This window comes from Equus caballus, chromosome 5 (genome assembly GCF_041296265.1).
Source record: "Equus caballus isolate H_3958 breed thoroughbred chromosome 5, TB-T2T, whole genome shotgun sequence".
NCBI classification, from domain to species: domain Eukaryota; kingdom Metazoa; phylum Chordata; class Mammalia; order Perissodactyla; family Equidae; genus Equus; species Equus caballus.
The window spans coordinates 65610659-65632982 of NC_091688.1; the positions used below are offsets into that span (position 1 = coordinate 65610659).

At 38.0% G+C, this 22324-nt stretch overlaps 1 protein-coding gene across 14 annotated transcripts in view; it reads right to left on the minus strand.

Annotated features, from left to right (window-relative positions):
- NTNG1 (netrin G1) overlaps positions 1-22324 on the minus strand; it is a 310207-nt gene that overhangs the window by 49828 nt on the left and 238055 nt on the right. For 5 of the 14 annotated variants that reach the window (XM_070267259.1, XM_070267255.1, XM_070267258.1 and 2 more), the window contains exons 5-7: positions 21598-21624; positions 10829-10894; positions 8467-8526 (exon numbers count right to left, since the gene is read on the minus strand). In XM_070267259.1, coding sequence (XP_070123360.1) covers positions 8467-8526; positions 10829-10894; positions 21598-21624 — 153 coding nt within the window. Of the gene's footprint in view, positions 1-346; positions 677-8466; positions 8527-10828; positions 10895-21597; positions 21625-22324 lie in introns of those variants that run through there. The other 9 variants (XM_070267261.1, XM_023641526.2, XM_070267257.1 and 6 more) reach the window with 4 other exon arrangements.

Genomic DNA, 22324 nt, shown 5'->3' on the forward strand with positions numbered 1-22324 from the left:
TTTCAATTCCAAATGGTAGTATTTTTAATAAGTCAATATTTGTTGATTACGGATTATGTGCAAGAGTTCGTATGCTAATTTCTCATATCTATAGTCAAATCCCACACAGTGAGTTTACATTTTGAAAGTTGAATGTAAAACATAAGGCTTAAAGGTCAGGTTGAAATGACCAGGTTTTAAGATTTCATGCAAAAAAATAACATATATATATATAATCAAATAAAATAAAGGAAGAAAGAAAAAATAGAAAGAAAATTCTTCATTTCCTAAACATGATTTTTCAGCTCATCATCTTTGAAGCAACAATAACAGAAAGATTCAAGATATATCCCCCAACTATGATTTCAACCAACACAAGTAAATTTTAAGTCTACCTCAAGGATGTTTTCTCCATTGAGAAAGTTCATTCTTGCTCAGTCATGGTGCAAATCACCAGCCTCTCCACCCTAAATAGCTCCCCATCACTCGAAAGGCACAAAACAATAGCTGAAATTATAATGGAACTGACCTATGCACACATTCTCATCGTCCAGCTGTGCAGAAGCATTTCTGAAGTAGCCCAGCCTGCATAACTCACAGTGCTGCCCTCTAGTGTTGTGTTTACAGCTCACGCAAATGACTGTATTTAGCAGATCGATATAACTGCATCGATTGGAGTGGCCGAAGCATTCACAATCTTGCAAGGAAGAACAGAAATGTATACAGAGTGTATACAGTAGCTGAATAATAGCACACTACATGCTTGGATAAAATGAAGAGTGGAGAAAAGATGGTGGAATGGCATTACATATATGTGATTCAACATGACACATGGCAACAGCGGATGTCTGTGACTGGCATGGAAGGAGCATCTGTTTCAAGCGGGATAGAAAGGTTGGACATTCAGAACATGATGGGATATTGTTCATTTTTGGCAGACAGGATGAACAGAAGCATTTGCAGGTGTACACCTTTTCAAATTTGGGAAGGCTCAGTTTCCATTGATGCAAAAGTCTAATTTTTGCACACTGAGAAGTTTACTGTGTTTGCATCACTTCCCTCATTTTGTCTTCATACTTGCAGTCTTAAAAAAAGGGAGGGAAGTATGTGAGCATCTAGGGCCTGAGTTTATCACCCACGGCTCATTGTTTAGCGTCTCACTATCATTTATGTCAAGATAGTAACTTAGGGTGTCAAAAAAATCATGGCAAATTTAATAGGGATCTAGACAACCAAATAATTCTTTATTTTTGTTTTTCCAAATGCAAAGAGAATAATGCAGTTTTTGTAAGCCTTTCATCAGGCCAAATCTGCATGTTTTTTATGTGGGAGAGAAAATACGAAAAACAGGGAGATTATTGGGATGAAAAAAAGTGCTCTTATGGTTTCCTTTTCTTCCAAGTTTCAAGCTAAGTCTGCTACAGAAGGGTTAGGAAGCTACGGTGCACCCAGCTCTCGTTTCCTTTGACTCCCCAAAATGTTGAGGGTGCCTCTGAGGCTTAAGGGTGATGGTGATAAGAAGTAGACAAGGTCACAAGAGCAGGTGGGGAAGGGTGGAGAGTGGCCAGATTTTCTCTTTTGCATCCCAACCAAAGCAAGGAGTTGTCAATCTAATTCAATCTTTTTAAAAGAAGTCCTAAAGACTAAGATTGCATTGGTAGCAATAATGATCAAATCAGAGAGAAAAAAAATTATGAGGGGCAACTAGCTGGAGAATCTAATTTGTCTTTTCAAAATATGAGGGTGAGGCCTAGCTGGACATTTATAAAGAAGGTCAACTATGATACTGCAAACCTTGTTTGTCCAAAAATATTCCTTTCATTAATGTTTGGCTTTTATTTTATCCCACTAGGAAGCCAAACATAGTCACTATTTGAGCCCATTCATTCATCATTCATTTATCCAATAAATATCTTATTGGGTTGGTCTACCATATGCCAGGCACTACGTGAGGTGCTGAGTTACTCTTTTGGCCTAGATTAAAATTTTGGAAGTACTGGATTTGATGACCAGAGTAAGAATGAATAAGTGTTGTCAAAAAGAATAGGAAGAATAAGAAAGGTTGAATATACCCTGCCCTCCTTTTTTAATTAACATGCTGTTATTCATCAGAATGGTGTGATACATTTATTGGAGAGTCAGTTACTACAGTAGAGTTGAGGTCCAGGTCCTGACAGAATGAAATCAAATTTGGATAGAAGCAGAGGAGGACACTGGAAATGGTGAAGAGTGGAGGATTAACCAGGAACAGGGTCAGCACCTTGAGGACACCAGATGCTTAAAAGCAAGGCAAGAAGAAGGGGAGGTTCCTAAAGGCAAGCCAGTCTGCCCCCAGCCAGTCTAGCTGCATCACTGTGTATATGCGCCCTGGGGGTGAGGTGGGGACGGGGAGGGGGAGGAAGCAGAGAGGGAAGGAGAGCGCCCCAAGAAGGGGACCTTGGGACTTCAACGTGGGTGATGGAGTAAGAAAGCACCTGGCTAAATTTAGTAGTTAAGTCATGCCAAATTAATAATAATAATATAATAATAATAGTAATAACAATAATAACAGAAACAATAGAATTACAGATGAACAAATTAAATTCTCTTAAGAAACAACAAGCATTTCACCCCAATACACTATATCTCCCTGAGTTACACCTTGTTTAGGCTGACACTTCTGACTCCCTAGGAAACCTAAAAGACCTCTAGAACCTTCCTTGGTTGAGGGTTTGAAACAGGGAGAATCTTTCTGGCCTGGAGCCACCCCAGAGTAGTGGTGGCAGGGAGGAGACCCAAGTCCCAAATTGAACTGCTTCCCAAGGACTTCTTCAGAGCTGCCTGGATCCCCGAGGAGGGGCATGCACAGCGCAGGCCTCAGGCGCTCTCTCTCTGGAAGAGGCCCCTAGTGGCTGCCCTTCTTCATGTTCCCCATCCTAGGTCGGTCCTCGGTGCCCCTAATACCGTTAATCCAGCTTTTTTCAAAAGCTTCTTTTATGCGCATACATTCATCCTAGGAACTTTTTGGAATTACTTTACATAGAAATCCTTGTTGTCAAGATGCTTGGGTAGTGGGCAAGACAAATGTGCTCAGGTAACTGGAAAACAAAATAGTATGTCCTAAGAAAACAAAATAGAGACACAAACTGATCTAAGGAGAAATTCATTTAACTGGAGAGGAGTTAGGGAAAACTAACTGAAGACTGGACTCAACACTGAATCTTCCGTGAGGACATCTAGGGCTTATCATTATCTTTTTCTTAAAGACGAGGGAATGAGCATTTCAGGTGAAAGGAATCGAGTGTGCAAAGGCATGAAGGTGGGAAAGTACAGAGAAGGATGTTGGAAAAGTTTCATCACGTGGTTTCTTTGTGGATATTTGAAGGATTCTGTAAGACCTGCCCAATGGCCAGAACCACATGCCGAGCTCCATCTGCCAGAGCTTCATCCAAGAAAAGAAAAACATATCTGTAGATATTCCAGTTCAACGCTTTCAAGACCCAGTCCAGGAATCTCCACAGACACGTCAAATGTGACACTTGTCACCTACTATTCTTTGGACTTAATGAGAATAAATATTTCTGTGATGACATTAACTGTTTCTGGGTCTTTTTTGAAAACAAATTTATTAATTTCAATAGGAAAAAGTTAAATAATATAAGTTATGTAAATAACTACATAATTATATTAAAATCATACTCAGTTAAGCACAATATATAAACTTATTTCTTAAGATAAGTGGATATTTAAAATTTCCTATAATCTAGAAAGTGGGCTAACAGTAACTTGATTCTTTTAACACTTCTAAGACTCTTCTGAGACTGATAAAGCTGTCTTCTCTGGCCATGATATATTTGAGAATATAAAATGAGAAAAAGATCTCTGAAAGTGATTTAAAAACCATGAGAACACTATATAAATGCAAGGCATTTCAAATGTACTTATTAAACTACTGTATTATTTTTCAGTATTCTGTCAATTTACCACCTTTAATAACTAGTCTTTCTGCATAGGCACAGAATCCATTAATGACCATTAATGATACAGTTTGAGCTGAGTTATCATATTAAGATCCTGAAGGGATGATATTAATAGCTCAATAATTCTTTGATCCTCCAATTCACTGACCGACCATCTCCTCCCTTCCCTTTTTACAAAGTATAGAGTCCATGGTCCATCCTTATAATCACTTCCTTTTATGTACACTCATCTCTCTACCCCCAAACCCCACCCCCAATCATAGTCTCCTGGGAAAACCTCGGCCTGGTCAAATCGGACTCTCCACCTCCCCATGCCCACACCCCAGCAACTAAATGTGGCTGGAGTTTTTCTCCAATCATTTTGAAACAAATCTCACTTTAAGTTCATAACTGTAAACCTCAACAGGGCCTTCAGGCCTGCCTGGCAACCCTTCCTGAAACAGGGGGCTTCTGGGCCATCACTCTCTCCTTCCCCACCCACCATTGCCTTTTTTTTCCTCTCTTTTGCTTTTTGTCCTATCGCCTCAATTTTCTCAGGGCTTAGCCCTTGGACCTCTTTGCTCTTTAGGCTCACCTAGAGCCAGGGCTTTTTGCCCAGCCTCATGACTTTAGAAACCATCTACTTGCTGACCTTCCCAAAATAGTTATTTCCAGCCCAGACCAACTCCCTAGTTGGTTAGTGAGACTTCACCCAGACTGATATACCAACCGCATTCTCAATGTCTCCATTTGGACGTTTAATAGATATTTCAACTTGAACATACTCAAAACTGAGCTCTTAGGTCACCTTGCCAAACCCGCTACTCACCCAGGGGCCCAGCCTATCCCAGAAAATGACAACGCCAATCCTCCAATTGCTTAGCTCAAAATTCCTGCAGCTGTTCTTGACACCTCTCTTTTTCTGATCCCTGATAACCAGTCAATCAGCAGATCCTCTTGGGTGTGTTTTTAAAATACATTCTAAATCTCACCACCTCTCGCCATCTCATCCTTAGTTAAAGGCATCTGGAGTATTGCTGTTGTCCCCAAACTGCTCGTGTGGCTTACATCCTTGAGAGTCTCTTCTCCACACAGCAGTCAGAGTGACTCTTTCAAAACTTAAGTTCCGTCATGACAGCCCTTTGCTCATAATCCTAATGCTTTCTCATCTCATTTAGAATAAACGACAGAGTTTGAGTTTCATTCATTCACAATTGATCTGGCCCCTGGCTTCCCCTGGGGGATCATTGCTATCACTCTCCTCTTGACTCCCTGTTGCTCTGTAAACATGCCATGTTCTTCCCTAGGGCCTTTGCACTTGCTGTTACCTATGTCTGGAATACTCCTTATCCAGACATTCCTATGACTTGCTTCCTCACTTTGTTTTTACATCTTTGCTCAAAGAAAATTCTGTGACCACTCTATCTGAAACAACAGCCCTGCACCCAAACACACTAATCCCCCAGTTTCCTAATCTTGTTTTTTTTTTTTCGTAGAGTTTATAGTATCTGAAAAGTATATTTCAAAAAAATTTTCTCCGCCATACTCTGAGTGTAAATACATGAATGCAGACTGAATCAATGGTGATCCTGAGCCACCTTCTCTTGGGAGACAGAGAAAGACAAGGAGGAAAGTTATGTTTAAATTCACTCCTCCACCATTTGAATTCCATAAGAGAGTCTGGCTATATCCTATATATTAAAGAGTTTTAAAAAATAACAGTCACACAAGATGTAACTGAGTTAGTGATTACAGTCATGTGCTGCATAATGATGCTTCAGTCAATGACCCACCACATATACAATAGTGATCCCATATAACTAGGAGTGCCATACAGCTTAGCTGTGTAGTAGGCTATACCATCCAGGTTCGTCTAAGTACACACTATGATGTTTGCACAATGACAAAATCACTAGATGATGCTGTTCTCAGAATGCACCTCCGTCGTTAAGCGGCACATGACTATATTTTAACTGAAAGTCGACTACACGTCTACGCAGATCAGTTTAGGCAGGAATAAGCAGGTTTCCAAAAATTGCTGTGATATTATATAGTTTTTCGATCTTAAATCGCATTGTAGATTATATATACTTTTTTCAGACAAGTTTTAATTACTGTTGTGTATGCAAAACTAACAGGGTCTCTAAAACACATTTTCATGGTGTGGCATGGCAAGCATTGGCAACACATATTTATTGAGAACCAGCTTGTACCAGTGGACAACGTGCATGAAGCCCAGTCTTGCAGAGTCTAGTGCAGGGTTTCTCAACCTTGGCACTAATGACATCTTGGGCCAAATAATTTTTTGTTGTTCTGTATATTGTAGGATTCAGAAGCGTCCCTTTACCCACTAGATACAGTAGCAACCCCAAAGCTGTGACAACCAAAAGTGTGCTGGGGCACAAAATCCCACTTATGACATATATTACATCATATAAAGCAGTTTTGATAACATGATACTTAGTAACGGGCCAGTTAAGAGCAATAAAAGCTACAAGTGTTTTAGAAGAGGGAGAGTTCAAAGTCGGCTTTCTAGATCAGGAAAGATCCCCTTCTGAGGTTTAAAGGTTCTTTCTGACTGAGACTGGCTTGGAAAGACCTGGGCAAGTAGGAGTTACAGGAAAACAAAAGGTTGGAGAGAAAGAGAGTGGAAGAAAAGGAATGTTAAGAAGAGGAGGGGGTTAAATTTCTCTTTGGTGTCTTCTTTTCTACTGTTTGCCATGTTGCCTGTAAATATATTATTACATTACCTATGTAAATATAAGATAAAGTACTCTGAATGTGACACAAGTATTTTTTTTTTTTTTTTTTTTTTTGCTAAATGAGGAAAGCTGGCGAAAATTTATTTTAGTCACTCAAAAAGAAAGGGTTTTGGAAAAAGACTTCAGACAGACAGAAGGTGAAGGACTTAGAATTCTAGAAAGCATTTTCCCTTTACTGCCTTAGAGTCACCATGTCTCAGAAGGCCACCCACCCCAGCGGCGGGAATGAAGATGCTGCAGCATTTTCCTGGGCTTTGCCCCTCCCCCAACCCCATCTTGCAACCTTTTGTAGCTTTTGAAGCTCTTCCATACACATCATTTGATGATGCTGTGGATGTTTTTACGGTAAGTCTACTTCATTAGGTGGTTTCTTCCTGCCTTCCTTTTGGAATCTCATTTGTGTTATGACCCCAAGAAACTAGAGATTCAATAAAGCTGGATCAAATTCCAGGTCAAGAGGTCTTTTGTCTATCCAGTGTGCTGGACACGACACAAAAGAGAGAGACCTTATGAAGGTCCCTCTTTCTTCCTTTCTCCTTCACCTCCTTGGTTTCTTTAAGTAGATTTGCATATCAGAGATAAGGAACGACATCCCTACTATGGCCTCAGTGACCACCTTATGATATGCACACATGCCCAGATAGCCTTGATACCCTATGGACCTGTGGCTGCTCTGTTCTTAAAGAACTTAGTTCCCCAAATTTCAAATCCATCTGGACTCCCCTCAGAAAGGCACCGTCAATTTTTGATATGTAAAAGCACATTGTGAGGAAAGTTCCAGACATGGTTTAAGTACTGTTGGTTTCCCTTTTCCCATCTTCTGACCAGTTTCCTCCTTTTCTCTATATGCGACAGAAGGACCAATTCAATGTTGATTAAAATCTGGAAAATAATTTGACTCTATTCAATAAGGAATAGGGAAGCTATTATGGTCATTTTCACCAAATGGGTCAACTAAACTCAGATTTCCATAATAAATATATTTCTTTGTAAGAGATGCTTCATGGAAAAAACCCAAAAACCAAAAGCCAAACAACAACAACAAAAAATGACCATATCCCCAACAGTCAAGGGTGGAAAACAAGACACACCTGTCACATAGGACATTTAAAGGAAAACGGTGAAATAAAAATAGAAGTCTTTATGTTTCCTGAAAAATCATCATTCTGTGAATGACAGATGCTAGCTGGAATAGGCCGTTCACGAGTCACAGATGAGATACTGCTCACTTTCACTTAAAGAAAGCAATAAAACTATTATTTTCTGGTCATAATCAACACCTAACCTAGTGCAGATCTTCACTAGAATTTGCTCAAATTCATTCTGAACAATGTTTGAAAGTAGAAATTCCAATGTATTTTATTTGTCACAAAGTCAAATGGGTACCATACATGGGACCCACCATTCTGTTCTCATGAAAAGCATCCTTGAAACTCACTGTAAGTGGGTTTCCTTATTTTCAATGAACATGAGTAGCTATGTTAATACTCTAACATTCATATTCTAAACAGGAACCTAAACTGTTACAAGTTTTCTTCACACATTAATCTTTCAGAAAACAAATGTTGCAGCATTTTTAATTTGCAGCGGTCAAATTTCTGAGGGAAGCTTTTTATTTCTCTTACAGATGACACTCTCAGTACTATCTGATGCATTGATTGGTACCAGTCAACATGCCTCACCAATAAGCTGATGGGTACACTGCACAGATATTCCAGATTCATACAGTGCAATGTTCCACAACACATAACACCATGAAATCACTGTATGAATCCAAGAATTCCTACCTCTCTTGTGGTTTGCAACTTGAACAGAAGAAACTGTTGACAAAGCTAATTTGGGAGCAACTGGATAGGTTTAAAAGAATGAACAGCACATTAGAAACAATAGTGAAACGTTCAAACTGTAATAACTTATCATCAACCCACTTGAAAAGTAACCCTAAAGGAAGAGACTATTTGTGTCCGTTGTTTCTGGGAGTTTGTTTCAATCGCAAAGTCTTGTATTTGGCTGAAAATCGTTTAACATTGTCAGTAATAAGTTTAGAAGCTTTATTTTCAGAGGCAAAAAGAATTAGCATTTAAATCAAGAATCCAGTTATGCAAGGATTATTCCAGTAACAATATGGATATTAGGATTCCCTATTGTCCCTCTCTTAAAATAGTAGTTGTGTTGTTGAGCTACTCGGCAATGTCATTGCCTCATTTCACCATGTCACTCTCTCTGTGTAACTGTCATCTTGTCTACATAAAGTTAGGCTATTTTTGTTGAATGGATTAGACATCACAGAACAGTCACGTGGTCAACCATTCAGTGGCATCTGGATCTCAGTCTTGGGGTCACCCTGAATCTGTCTACCTTTCAAAAATGTTGTCCTCTTCTCAACATTTATTACCTTTGTGATGATGTCAGTTTGTTAATGGCAAGCATTTCTCTCTAAGTTTGCCTGCCATTTCTTTCCCACTTATTCATGAAGAAGCGCTTGTGAAAACAGCAAAAACAGGATAGAGCCTGATGTTCTTTGCAGATGTTGACAAGACAAATTATGGCTGCGCAGAACTGGCCTCTGCGAGAAAGTGCACCTTTAGCTAAAATTTCAAGTTCAAGCATTTTATTCAACTGCACTGCTTCTCAAATGAATTCATTTGAGCTCATTATCCACATTCTAAAAAAGTGCAACTGGCATTAACTAAAGATATTTCTGAAAGCATTTAGTCCTGTGACACAGAAAACACAGCAAAACAATTAAATGGGTCTGTTTCAGGTTCTGAACAATGCATAATCTTGTTCATCTCAAAACTCACTGTTGAAAAGTGTTAAGTCTTAGATCCTATCTTGTATAATTTGTTGAGCTATGAAATTCAACGAGAAATACTGAGTGACATTTCACTGAAGATGCTCTCATTGAATTTGCCAAGGAATAAAGTCACTAAACTTCTCCTGAATCCTCATAGAATTATACTAATAGGGGTGAGCTTGATCTGTATTTCTTCTTCCACATACGTATGCAGAAACTTGAAGAAATTCATTTGGAGCAGATGATTAAGATAATTCTATTTGCTAGTAATATATGTATCTAGGACAGTCTTGATTTCATCACTCTGATCAAGGACTCAAAATGCAGCCCTTCCAATTTGACTCCTCAACAAATTGCTAATATACTTTGTTTTGCTTAGCAGCTATTTCCTGGTTCCTCCTTTTGCTCATTTCCTCCTCCATCTGTATTCATTAGAGTTTCAAAGGAACATCCTGTATATAACGAAGAAAGGTGGAAGCCAAAGATGTGCGGTTTTTTTTTTTTTTTTTTTGAGAAAGAAGGCAAAAGGATACAATTTTCTATTAAAATAAACTCCTATTTACACATGTCTATGTATATCTCTAGGCTAGATATTAATGTGAATTTAACATTACACTGCATCTTATGAATTTTATTACCCAGTTTCTAAAAGTTCTATTTCTTCTTGTGTAATCACACTGCTGTCTGTTAGTCTCTCTCTCTTATTTATTTACTTTTAATGAGATGATTACTGCTCCAAGGACACATAGAAAGCAGGTTGTTCTTAATGCTGGTAGAAATAGTTAGTAATTCATAAAGGATTAAAAGAGGGAAAGCCCCAAAAGAGAAAATATATTGTGACGTGGAAGAGAGTGAGAGAAAGAGAGAGAGATCCAAATTTCTGTCAGTCGATATGGAGCAACAGTAAAAGAAAACACACCTTGTAGGGGTTTCAATACTGCCTTTGTGTATTTTCCTCAACCTTCAATACAACTGACCTACCAGCCAGTTACTTAAGAATAGTAAAAAAGGAGACAGTGGAAGGATACCTGTGCCACCCACAAGTTTTTAAGACTTCTTTATACTCCACACTGTGATGGCAACAGAACTCTAGGCTTTTCTTGGGACTGACTGACATTCAATGTAAATTTCACGAAGTGCTTTTAACCTCTACGCCATCTAATTTTTTCCCACATCTCTCACTATAATATTTCTGGGATGCTCTTCATATTAGAAAAAATATTCAAATTATGATTCTTTCAAAGACACGGCATTCGTGATAATGTTCTTATATAGTGTTAAAAAATAGTATCTGGGATTTTCCCCCTAAACATGTGGGATTTTCTACCAGGAGGAATTTTACATGCTCCTACCTTGTTTTGGGTTAGAAACCTCAAGGGAAGAAATATTCGGCCATATCCTATTAAACTTTGGAGGAGCTGCATGCATCAGGAAAAATTAGGGTATGTTATTTTCAGCTATTTTTCATTTGGTCTAAACAGAAAATTATATGGACAAAGACACAAACCACACATCTGCTCTGTAACTCAGCTGTGATGCACTTAACAAAACGTGACTCCCGCACCAAACAAGAGCAAGCAATTGATGATTCCCAAAACATTGAATGGACATTAAATATATAGCCTCTTCCCTAACAAAGCTATACACATTTACCTGTGCAACAAAGTAGAGTGCTCTTACAAATAACCAAACAGGGATTTCTGCAGTTTACATCATTATATAAAGCTGGTGCCTGAAACTAGAAGATAACGTGAAAGAAATAATTTCTCACTTGAGGATTCCATTCTCTGCAATTTATATTTACAGATATGAACCGGTTGCATTAGTCTTTCATGAGAGATTCTTTGGGGTATGTTTTAAATGTGAGCCATTATCTTTGCAAAGAGGTGGATTTATTTCCTATTTTTACTTATGCAATTTCTCAGAGAAAGAAAGAGAGAGATTACTGGTGATTCTGGCTTAAGGAGAACAGTCTAAGATGCTTCTGATCATATCTAAGGTTTGTATGTATGGGCGTGTGTATGTTTTCACCTCAAAATATGTTTCTAGAGTTATTAGTTCCAATTCAGAAATAATTATAAGCAGTATTAATTTAAGAATTGATGCTATTTCTTTTTTAGATTCACTAGTATAAATAAAATGACTCTGGAAAAGCAGGAGGAAGCCAGCTTTAGGACTGGATGCTTTAAAACAATTTTTGCTCAGGTGCACAGGCCATAACAATTAAAGTAGTCATTTCATGCCTCAAATCTACCATCTACTGAGATCAGCTCAAAAACACATCTCCTGTGTGGTCCTTTGGGCCCACCCAAGTCTGCTAGGAGAGCTCTTGCCTCTAAACTCCTTGTAGCATGTTACTGTCTGTGCTCCTGATTTCTCATTGATATGTGGATAGGCATAAGTTTTAATATTGCTAGTTTAAATTTCATAGGTCTATTTCTCGTCTCTGTAATTAGATTGGATCTCTTTGAGGAAGGGCAAAGCCTTGCAGAAGGCCTCAGTAAGTATCTAATAATTGAGTAATTGATATCAAGTGGCTAGGCTACTGTAAACAGGTATTATCAGATTGTTTTCCCCATAATTAGATTATAGCAAATAACATTCTTGCAAGACATGGAACTTTCACTAGATTTTGGTTTTCTAATATCTGTTAGAAAAGTTGACCTACCATTGCTGTGTGTGTGTGTGTACACACACAAAAGCAAAATAAATCTTAATATTGATTTGCTGTATCTGTCCAAATTTGTGAATGAAGAAAAGAATATAATGATTTTCCACCTGCATCCAGATGTTACTAAATAAATATTTATTTGTTAACATGATGCAAAATATGCAAGTAATTGACTGAGTGTTGCTTTTCCCATGAGCATTTTGGTAATGAGGTGAGATTGAATTGACAGAATAAACCTACTTGAACTGTGATGATCACTTTTGAAAAACTATAAATTTGTATTTTAAGGGAATTAATATGATTTCTAGACATTATTTATTTAGAAAAAGTTTCAGACCATTGTCATGGTTTTATATAGAAAATATATTTATTTATATGATTAGCACCAAATTAAGAAAATTTTAATTTGTTGAAATGGTTCTCTCCACCTTTTTTGTGTAGGAGAGGCAAATACAGGTCATTAGTGGGGGTGATGTTTGTAAATTTAATGTTAAGTATTCAGTGACTTGTTTATCTTGATGAAATAAAAGTAATATGACTGTCTTGTTAATAAGCTTTGCTAAGAAATTTAAATAAAGACAAAAATTTTAGACTAAATCAATTTTGAAGTGAGGTTTGAAAATTAACTTCATAATTTAAACTTTATTCCATATTCCAATATTATTAAATATTTGTTTACACATATATTTTAGTGTATTCTTCTCTTAGCGTTTTATGCTTTTTCCCCAGGCTGCTCAGTTTCCATTTTAAGGATCTTCCTACATGTATAAAAAATTAATGTAGGTCATTCTACTTTTGGATTGTTAACTACTTGACTTGCTTGGAATTATCAATATAGACACCTCAGTCTCAATCTGATCCCTACCTAGAATATAATTTTCTTTTGTATTGTATACTTAAGATGGTTTCTCGGGGTTTGGAGGAGGGTAGCTCTTGTATTCACCAGGGAATATAATTAGACATTTTTTCCCAAATAATTTTCATTATGTGGGATTCCTAACCTTTCAGACCAACTAAAACTCAGAACCACCAGCAGTTATCATGTGGAAATACTAATCTAATCTAGACATATGTCCAGTGGGACAAAATTTTCTGTGCTATGTCTTTTCCTTGAGAGGAAAAATGTCCAAAAAGAAAAAAGATATTGAAATTTATGGCCCCTAAGCTACTATAGCATATGTCTGTGCATACATGTTTTAATATTTGGCCATCATGAGATTTTTAATTTAATATCTCATCTTAATTTTTTAAAAATTTATTTTGTTTTTTTGGGGGCTGGCCCCGTGGCCGAGTGGTTAAGTTCGCGCGCTCCACTGCAGGCAGCCCAGTGTTTCGTCGGTTCGAATCCTGGGCGCGGACATGGCACTGCTCGTCAGACCACGCTGAGGCAGCGTCCCACATGCCACAACTAGAGGAACCCACAACGAAGAATACACAACTATGTACCGGGGGGCTTTGGGGAGAAAAAGGAAAAAATAAAATCTTAAAAAAAAGAAAAAAAAATTTATTTTGTTTTAAAATTGCAGGGCAAGCGAAAAACAACCTAAGGTTAGCCAGTTACTGTCTGGCTACTCTAGTGACTCTAAGATCCTGGCACCATGTAAATATTCCCAGAAGTAAATTAGGCACATCGGAGGCTATATTAATAGCATAATTGAGACAAATTCTATGTTTTCATATCCAATTCCAATGAAGGTCTTCGAATAACATGAAGCCTCTGAGAATTTTTAGCCAGTGGGCCACTTGTTTTGCGTAGTTAGAAATTGCAAATAGAAAAAAACACCCTATAATACATCAAAAGAATTGGTATTGCCTCTTTGGGTGAACTGTTGCAGAATTTATTAATTTCATTCTTTCATGAATTAACCAGGGAATATCTTTGGGTCAATATGAAGGTCTCAGAGTGATAGTTTGTCCCAAGGCAAAGGGCACTGGGAGTCAGAAGACAAGGGGTCTGGTCCCAGTTGTGCTACTGAAGAGCTGTCTGGCTGCTAATTTCTTTGGACTTCAGTTTCGTTATCAGTAAGATAAAGATGCTGGACTAAAAGATCTCTAAGGTTTCTCTCAGGTGTTAAGTTCCATCATTCCACTGGTTTTCTCCTGGCCTAGCAGGGTCACACTAAAGTTTGTGGAAGGATGAAGCCTGTTGGGATGAGGCACAAGCTTTTTGAAGAATCTAGGGGATTGAGAGTTCTCTGTGTGAAGGGAAAATTATTGCTGCATGTTTTGCCTGTGGACTTTTTGACTGTCATAGTGAATCCCAAAGTGGAGTTGAGAAATTATTATTGGGGTGAGGGGAGGGATCACCATGTGTGTTCAATGGGATTGCAGATGGCCAATCATTCTAGAATGGCCTTTTATGGAAATCCCTTCTTCTTAAGGATCCTGACTCCATACATCTTAGAAAATGGACTGAACTCATCTTCATGATCTCCTAGACTGGATTCCAAAGACTTTGGCTCTGGCAGTATGGAGACTGCAATCACATATTCCACAACTGTCTCCTTTAAAAAGAAACAAAACATCTGAGATGCCCATTGGCTGCTATTACTCTATTGTCACTGTTGAATTTTCAAATTGTATCTATGGCAAGCCCAGAAGATTTTTATTTAGGGGAAATTTATTTAAGATATGTTGCATGTAAATAGAACTTGGGCTGGATTTGTATCCCAATTCTATCACTTGGACAAGTTCCTTAACTTCTCCATGTCTAAGCTTTCTCTTCTGTAAAATGGGGACGATGACACTATCTGCTGGTTGTTGTCAAGACTAAATGAGTTAATATTTGCTTGTCATTCTAGTGAGCATTCAACACGTTAGCTTTTATTATTCTCTTTGTGGTGGTTGTTGTAATAAAAATCTGATTACTATAGCATAAACGGTTCTTACTGAATTGAAGTAGAGAAAATAATGAGCTCCCCCTATTTTTTGCAATCTTAATTGTTCCCAAGGTGAGTGACTGTGATGGGTAAAAAAGCTCACCTAAGATACAGCTTACTTTAGGGAATAAATCCCTACATCAATTAATACTATTGTTCCAAAAGCAAGAGAGATTATTTTGAAATACTGTGGAAAAGGTTTGATTTTTAACATTTAAAGATGTTAATTTCCAGGTTTCTTTAAGATTAGAAATGTAGTAGTTTAGACTATGAATCAATTTTGTATCTTATCTGAATTTTTTTTTCGTTAAGAAGAGAACTCAGAAAACTGATATGTGGCAATTTGTTGTGGCACTTGAAATTCATTTTCATGAATCAGAAAACCTGACATTCTCATCAACAAATGAGGATTTGGAAGAAAGTTTTTTTTCTGTGCCCCAAGGAAAACTCTGCACTCCAAGTTGGAGAGAACTGTGCTAGAATTGCTAACCTTGACCGTCTGTTGCTGATGCCATAGGGTATCAAATTGAAAAGCAAGCTTTAAGCAAAAGGCTAAAAACATTTTATTTGCCTGGAGAAAGCTCTAGAGGTAGGGTTGTTTTAGAATATTAAGTTGTCTTCCATCATACGTGGCATTCACTTTGCATGAATCGTAGGCAGCTTTCAACTCACTTTGTGGACACCCTTTAAAAGCAGAGTAAATTGTGACTACACTTTCCCATCTTTTTTTTTTTCTAGAATAGTCTACTATGTAGTATTTCACACTTTAGCAATTTAATTAAGTGAGAAGGCAAATTCTAACATCATGGCAGAATGTAAAGAGTGCTAGTTTGGAAATTGAACATTGAGCTGGAATCCTGCCTTGACCAATATCCAGATGGCACAGATAATTCATTTAAGCCTCAGTTGCCTTATTTGTAAAATGATGATATTGGATGAGTGCTCTTTAAATTTCCTAAAAACAGTAATTTTTACATAATTTTTTGGTTCTAAAATATGGCGGGTAACAGGGTGCCACCATGGACATGAAAAGCCACTGCTGAGAGGACGTTAGTGAGCCTTCATTAAACATCCTTATTCCAGGAGTGTCCGAAGAAAATATCAGGTGGAGACAAAGTCATAGGGTCCCTTTTGGTTTATACAGTTATTGCTGTTATTCCTCAGGGGATCTGGAAACAACACTAATGGTGCCTAGAAAAGAATCTATAGAAAACCCAACAGCTCTCCAGAAAGAATCCCTCGGGCCGTGGAGGTAATCTTACCATCTTCACAGAGAGCTGCCTACTCTCAGACATACAGCATCATTAAACTGGTGGAGAAGATACAGTTTAATGTGATCGTGGTTAGTCTGTCCTTGAGATGGCACACAGAACTTTATCTGGCTATAAGCGACTATCTCAATAAAGAAAAAAATTAGGATTTTTACTGTCACAGAACATGTACAAGCATGTTTCACAATTTGAATAGCTAATTTCACAAATGGTCCCATGTTCTGTAATGTATTTGACATCTATACATCCCTCTTTCTCAGCATCCGGAGGATGCCGGGTGCTAGAGGAAGGCCTTATTTTAACGCGCGGGAGCTTCACAGTCTCCGATCCCCTTTCCTCAAACATGATGCTTGTAACTTTTGTTCACAACACAGTGAGGTACTAGAAAATGAACTTCCGTTTTTCTCCAGGACACTAAAGTTTCCTGCACAGAAATGAGTCAATTCAGGGATCAATAGGTCTAAGGGGCAGTGCAGTGAATTGGAAAGAGTCTGGGGCAGGAGTCAATAAATTGAGAATTCTTCTTTCTAACCTCTTCCAGTTGGTATAATGTTATGAGTGTTTGCTTTGGGAGTCAGACAGGTTTCCTGGCAGTGTTACCTTGGGCGAGTTACTCGGCAACTCTGGGCTTCAGATTCACCATTTGTAAAATGGAATTCTGTAGACCTGTGGGAACACCTCCCTCCAATTCCTTGCAGAAACTCTGTCTAACAGTCCCCGGGAAGTGGAGCAGTTAGTTGGCCATCCCCCTATTGATACTCCAAGAAGACTTCGGTGATACCCACACTATTAGTGCGGGAGTTCACATGTTTCAAGATTCATCATCGGATCTTCCAGATATGATGGCAAATCTTTGTTTAAGCCGAGAATTTCAAGAAGCCACCACATAGAGATGACAGCAAAGGTACAGACATCAGCTCAGACCTAAAAAGTGGCTTGATATTCTAAATTCACTTGAGAAGAGGTTAATACATGAAAAAAGTCAATTTGCTCAAGGTGGGCAATTGTTGTTAACAAAGATTGCTAAACTTCTTGGATTTCTTTTCTTCTAGGTAAGGGAGATTTCCCCCTCCTTCACTGGACTATTTGATTTATTCTTCAGGATTAAAGAAGCAGCTATGTCCTAATGTTCATTCAATTTTAGGATAAACACAAGGGTTTCATGAATGTGAAATGCTAGTTAACACAAATATGAAATGGATCTGTGATGAGGATACTGGGTACATGATATAACAACGTCCCAAAGGCATTTCACCTGGGACCTTAGCTTTCCTTCTGGAACATCAGCAAACAGTTCAAAATTAATGTAGCACACCATGCAATTTGCCATACAGCTACACCAGCCTGATCATTTTTTTCCCTCATTATATAAAACCTAATTAGTTAAAGGGCAATTCAAATGAAACTTTTATTTGGGGGATTTAGGAGTATTAAAGCAAAGGGAAAAACAAACAAACACTGCAGCTCTCTGGATAGCATGAACACGATTACTAATAACCCTTGGGTGGAGAAATGATTAACCTTGTTATTTTCCTCACGATCCAGGTTTCTACAGTAAATCTGTACTGAACAAAAATATTTGGATGCTGTATGGAAAACAACTTTTACAAGATCTCCAACTGGCATCAAATATTTTCAAGTATGAAAACATCTCTGGGCTTTCTCAACAGGCTGATGGATCCCTGCAGGTAGCACTTCCCTTGTTTAATAGTCTTGCCAATTAAATAAAATTAGAGATGAATTTTTAACTCTGTGATGAAGGCAGTGCTCATTAGAAGAGAAAAGAGGAGAATAGGATATTTCCCTTAAGTGAGCTATTGTTTCAAATTGAATTAAGTTGGAAAGGAGGGACAGCCAAACACCTCCACCAATCTTCTATGCTTCCTATACCATCGGATCAGTCACTTGAAAGTAATTTAAGGAAGTAATATATAGTTAAGTTCACAAAATGTTTACATCCCTCTTTTCTTTTGTTGCTATTCTAGGAAATTTTCTATTTATTTAAACATTGCAAGTTTTTTGAAATGGACCTTCTTGATGTGATCTTTCATTTCAGTGGATGGTCTGCCTTTAACCTCTGACTCATCCGTCATCTGTTTTTTTAAGTGAAAAATCATCCACACAAAGCTATTTACACATTAGGCCAATTCTTGCTGTTCTAATTACATTCTTTATAATACACTGTTTAACATAATTAGTGAAATCATTTGCTTTTCAGGAGTAAGGATCAGATAATATATGTTAGAAGGTAATGATTAGTTTATCACTATAACAAAAACACCCACACCAAAGCAACTACTAATTTGGATCATCAGCATCAACAAATGTTCACTTGGATAAAATTGTGACTGTTTACTTGTAATACATTTTATTAAAAAAAAATGAAACCTGAATGAATTACTACCACATTAGATAAAGTAAAAACAGAGATCATAAGGCTCAAATGGCTACAGATCTATTTTGGGATTCATTAATTGCTGACGATATCATCAGTATTTTTTCAGCCATGGCCAAAGCACACCAAAATGACTGAGTGTTAAGTCAAGTACCTTTGGGATGACTGGGAAACCTATTTGCTAATAAACGGACAACAGCAGGTAGAAATGACCTTAATGGGAAATTTGTTTCAAAAACATTTTTAGCAGATGATCGGAAAGGATGATCACTCTGTCCATGCATTTGAACCTCAATACAGGCGTTGACAGTTTGAGATCTATACTGAAATCGACTAGGGCTCCAAAATCTTTAGTCACTGTGTATATAGCGTATGTATGTGAACTTATGGTTACATACATCAATAATTTACATCGATAATATACATCATTCATTTTCCTTGACATACACTTTGATGATGGGAGTCTCGTGGGTCTTACATCTGTTATAACAGCATCTTCCTATATACCTGGTGGAATTATGTTCATTGATTCATTCTTTGGGATAAAGGGAAAAGCCCTGGCAAACACTTCAGCTTAGTTACAGATCCAAGCAGCTCCCTCTTCTTTGGCTCGTACGTTGGAAACCCCATTCCTGTGCCCTCTAGAACAGGTAGTGAGTCATGTACGTGTGAATTCTTGCCCTTTGGAGAGGAAAGGAATCCACTAGTGCACACAACGAGCACCTTATGAGCCCACAAAGAAGGAACGTGCAAATGCCGTGAAAGCAGCCTAGAAGATACAGTCATGTTTGATGGTTTTATCCTGTCTCTTGACCTTAAAGCCAGGCAATAGGCAAGCTAGTCATGTGTGATGTTGGATGTCCCCTGGAAGCTCTTACATCATCCTGTTTGCTGGAGAAATCCGAGGAAAGACCTATTGCACTCCAAGCAGAACAGCCAAAGGTGTAATGAAGGTGGGGTACAAACTACTGCTTTATTTGTTAGAGGGTTTGGTTAAGTATTAGGTAATAGGAGTTAAATTTTCCTACCTTCCTGATAATAAAGGTTAGTACATTTTCCAAAGGCACAACAATGCATCCTTTCAGGTCACCACTGAATTCAAAATATAACAAAGCAAAACAAAACTGGAATTTCCCGATTCAGTGCATAAAAGGTCAACATCTGCTGATGCTCAGAGATGGGGTATGTGGTGGAGGCGGTCGAATGAGATGTCAAGTGGGCAGTACAGTCAGAGAGTCCATGCAACACACGACTGACACTCCAAACAGAAACACATCCCAACGCCAAAGAGCTACTTTCCATCCATCCATTTCTGAAACTTTTGACAGGCCAGATCACCATAGCAGCCTCAATAATCCGTCTCAGCTTGCTTCCATTTACCTCCCTTTTGCTCTAAAATGCATGTGAAATGCGATTGTCAAGGCCTGAAAGGAGCACATTGTGGGGTATACATACAGTTAGGCAAACGCCAAGGGAGATAGTAAAGCAGAAAAATTAGACTATTAGAGCTGAAGGTTTTCATTTGCAAGTTTGTAGCACTGAGGCCTTTTCAACAAGATTACAGACAGGATGCTGTAGCATCAGGCTGGTTTCTAAATGTATGTGAATACTACTTCTACTTAAGAAGCCAATTTTCATGGCATTTAAGACATCTAGTGCTTAACAAATCCATGTTTGGGTCTGTTCACAAGCTTAAGTAAACTGGGTTGATTTATAAATCGAAGGACCTGATTGTGCATTTATAAGAAGCAGGAAGTTGTTCTATGCAAATCATCAGAGTATTACTTTTTAGATGGATGTTGGTATTGCAATGCTTCAACGGCTGCAGTTTACGCTGAGATCGTCCTGCGTGGCACAGTGCCTATGGCGAAGCTGGTGAGGGATGAGACCACAGTGAAAATTCTTCTCTTCACCTACAGTGCATAATCTCGGCTTCCTCAGTACTTTATTTTGAATCACTTATTCAGCAGCTGTGCAAAGGTTTTAGCCATCAGAGAGAAAGGGTGTAATATATAAAAATATGTGAGATTCTGCTCTGAAAACTTATGGGGCACTTCAGGCTTGGTGTTGGAGTGTCATTGTTTTACATGTAAAGAGGGAGCTATGGTCTGGTTCTCCCATGATAGCTGGGAGAATGCTCTTTGCCATAGTCCTGGAGAAGTATTCCACAGAGGGCTGAAGACGGATTTCTCTTCCAATTGCTTCTATTTCTACTAAAAGCTTTCTTGCAGGGATTTCTAGTAGCCTGACTCCTAAATTCTACATCTACTTTTTATGCCCCTTCCCTATTAAACTTAAACCTAAGTAGTCAGGAAAACATGGATCACTGTATTTTAGGAGGGAGAAATGAACATATTGAATATTTTTTACCTTCATTTCTTCGGAAAGATGAATGATCACAAACCTGTCTCTTTCAGGCCTTCACACAGACTAAAGTTGAATGCATTAATAAAATTCCCTCCCCCTGGTTTCATGGCGTTTTCCTTGAGTTCTAATGAATATGTCTAAAGCATTCATTGGCATTCATTCTCTGCTTTTCTAAATTATGGTAGAAATCCATATCCAGTCCTAGGGAGAGAGATCAATTTGTTTGTTGCTTTCTAAGTATAGGTAAATAGGACTGTTTATATTTTTGCTAAATGAGCTATGGTTACCTAAGTAATTGCACCTCTGTAAAGATAGCCTTCAGTGATCAAAAGTAGACAGGAAAGCTGTGGCACTGCCATATCCACAGAGGAGTTATACACAGATAACTACTGTATCTGTGCAGAGAGCAAACACAACAATTCAATTCACCAAGAAAATACTCTCTAACATCAGAAATGGACACTGGGAAAATAGATCTGAGGAGCTGAACAACAGAGCAAAGCTAGCCTAGACTTAGTTTGGTGGTTGTTTTACTTACTACCAATACTGGAAATACTGGGGATACCTGGAGAGAAAGAAAACAATAAAGAAGAGCTGTTAGACATTTATCAGTACATGACATCTTTAACTTAATACAAAAACCTGAGAAACTTAACACTTGATAACATTCAGATCACAAAGAAACAAGCACAGAAAAAAACCAAACTATATATCCACCCATCGAAACCATTTTGCTTTCATTCTAGAACTCCTGAACTCATCAGAGTTGGGAAATGAATGCTGCACTTCAACAGCTGGTTCAAGACAGCTTCATAACATCAATCATTTTCTGCTTGCCTATGAGGTTAATTAACATTTGTAAGTGGTTCAAAATAGATACTAACTTAGTCTTATGTTCTGGGCACCGAGTGCCAAATATACACTGTGTGGACCTGTACGAGTGGATCCACATATGAAATAGATCTCTTTAAATATGCTATGAGATGCATGTGTTAGCTGTTGAGAGTCATTTGGCACTTTATTTGATTAATTTCACATAACTATCACTTTTAGTCCTCTTTTACTCGTCAGACATGTGGATTAAACTCTAATAGAAACTTAATTGAGCAGAATAATTAAAGAATACACCAGGTTGTTCATATTGATCATGGACTTCATTGATTTTTCAGATTCTATTTTAATTTACAAATTGTGCTAAGGTGGTGGAACCATTTTAGAATGCAACTTGACTTGGTATAAATATGGACAGGAATTTAGCCTGTACT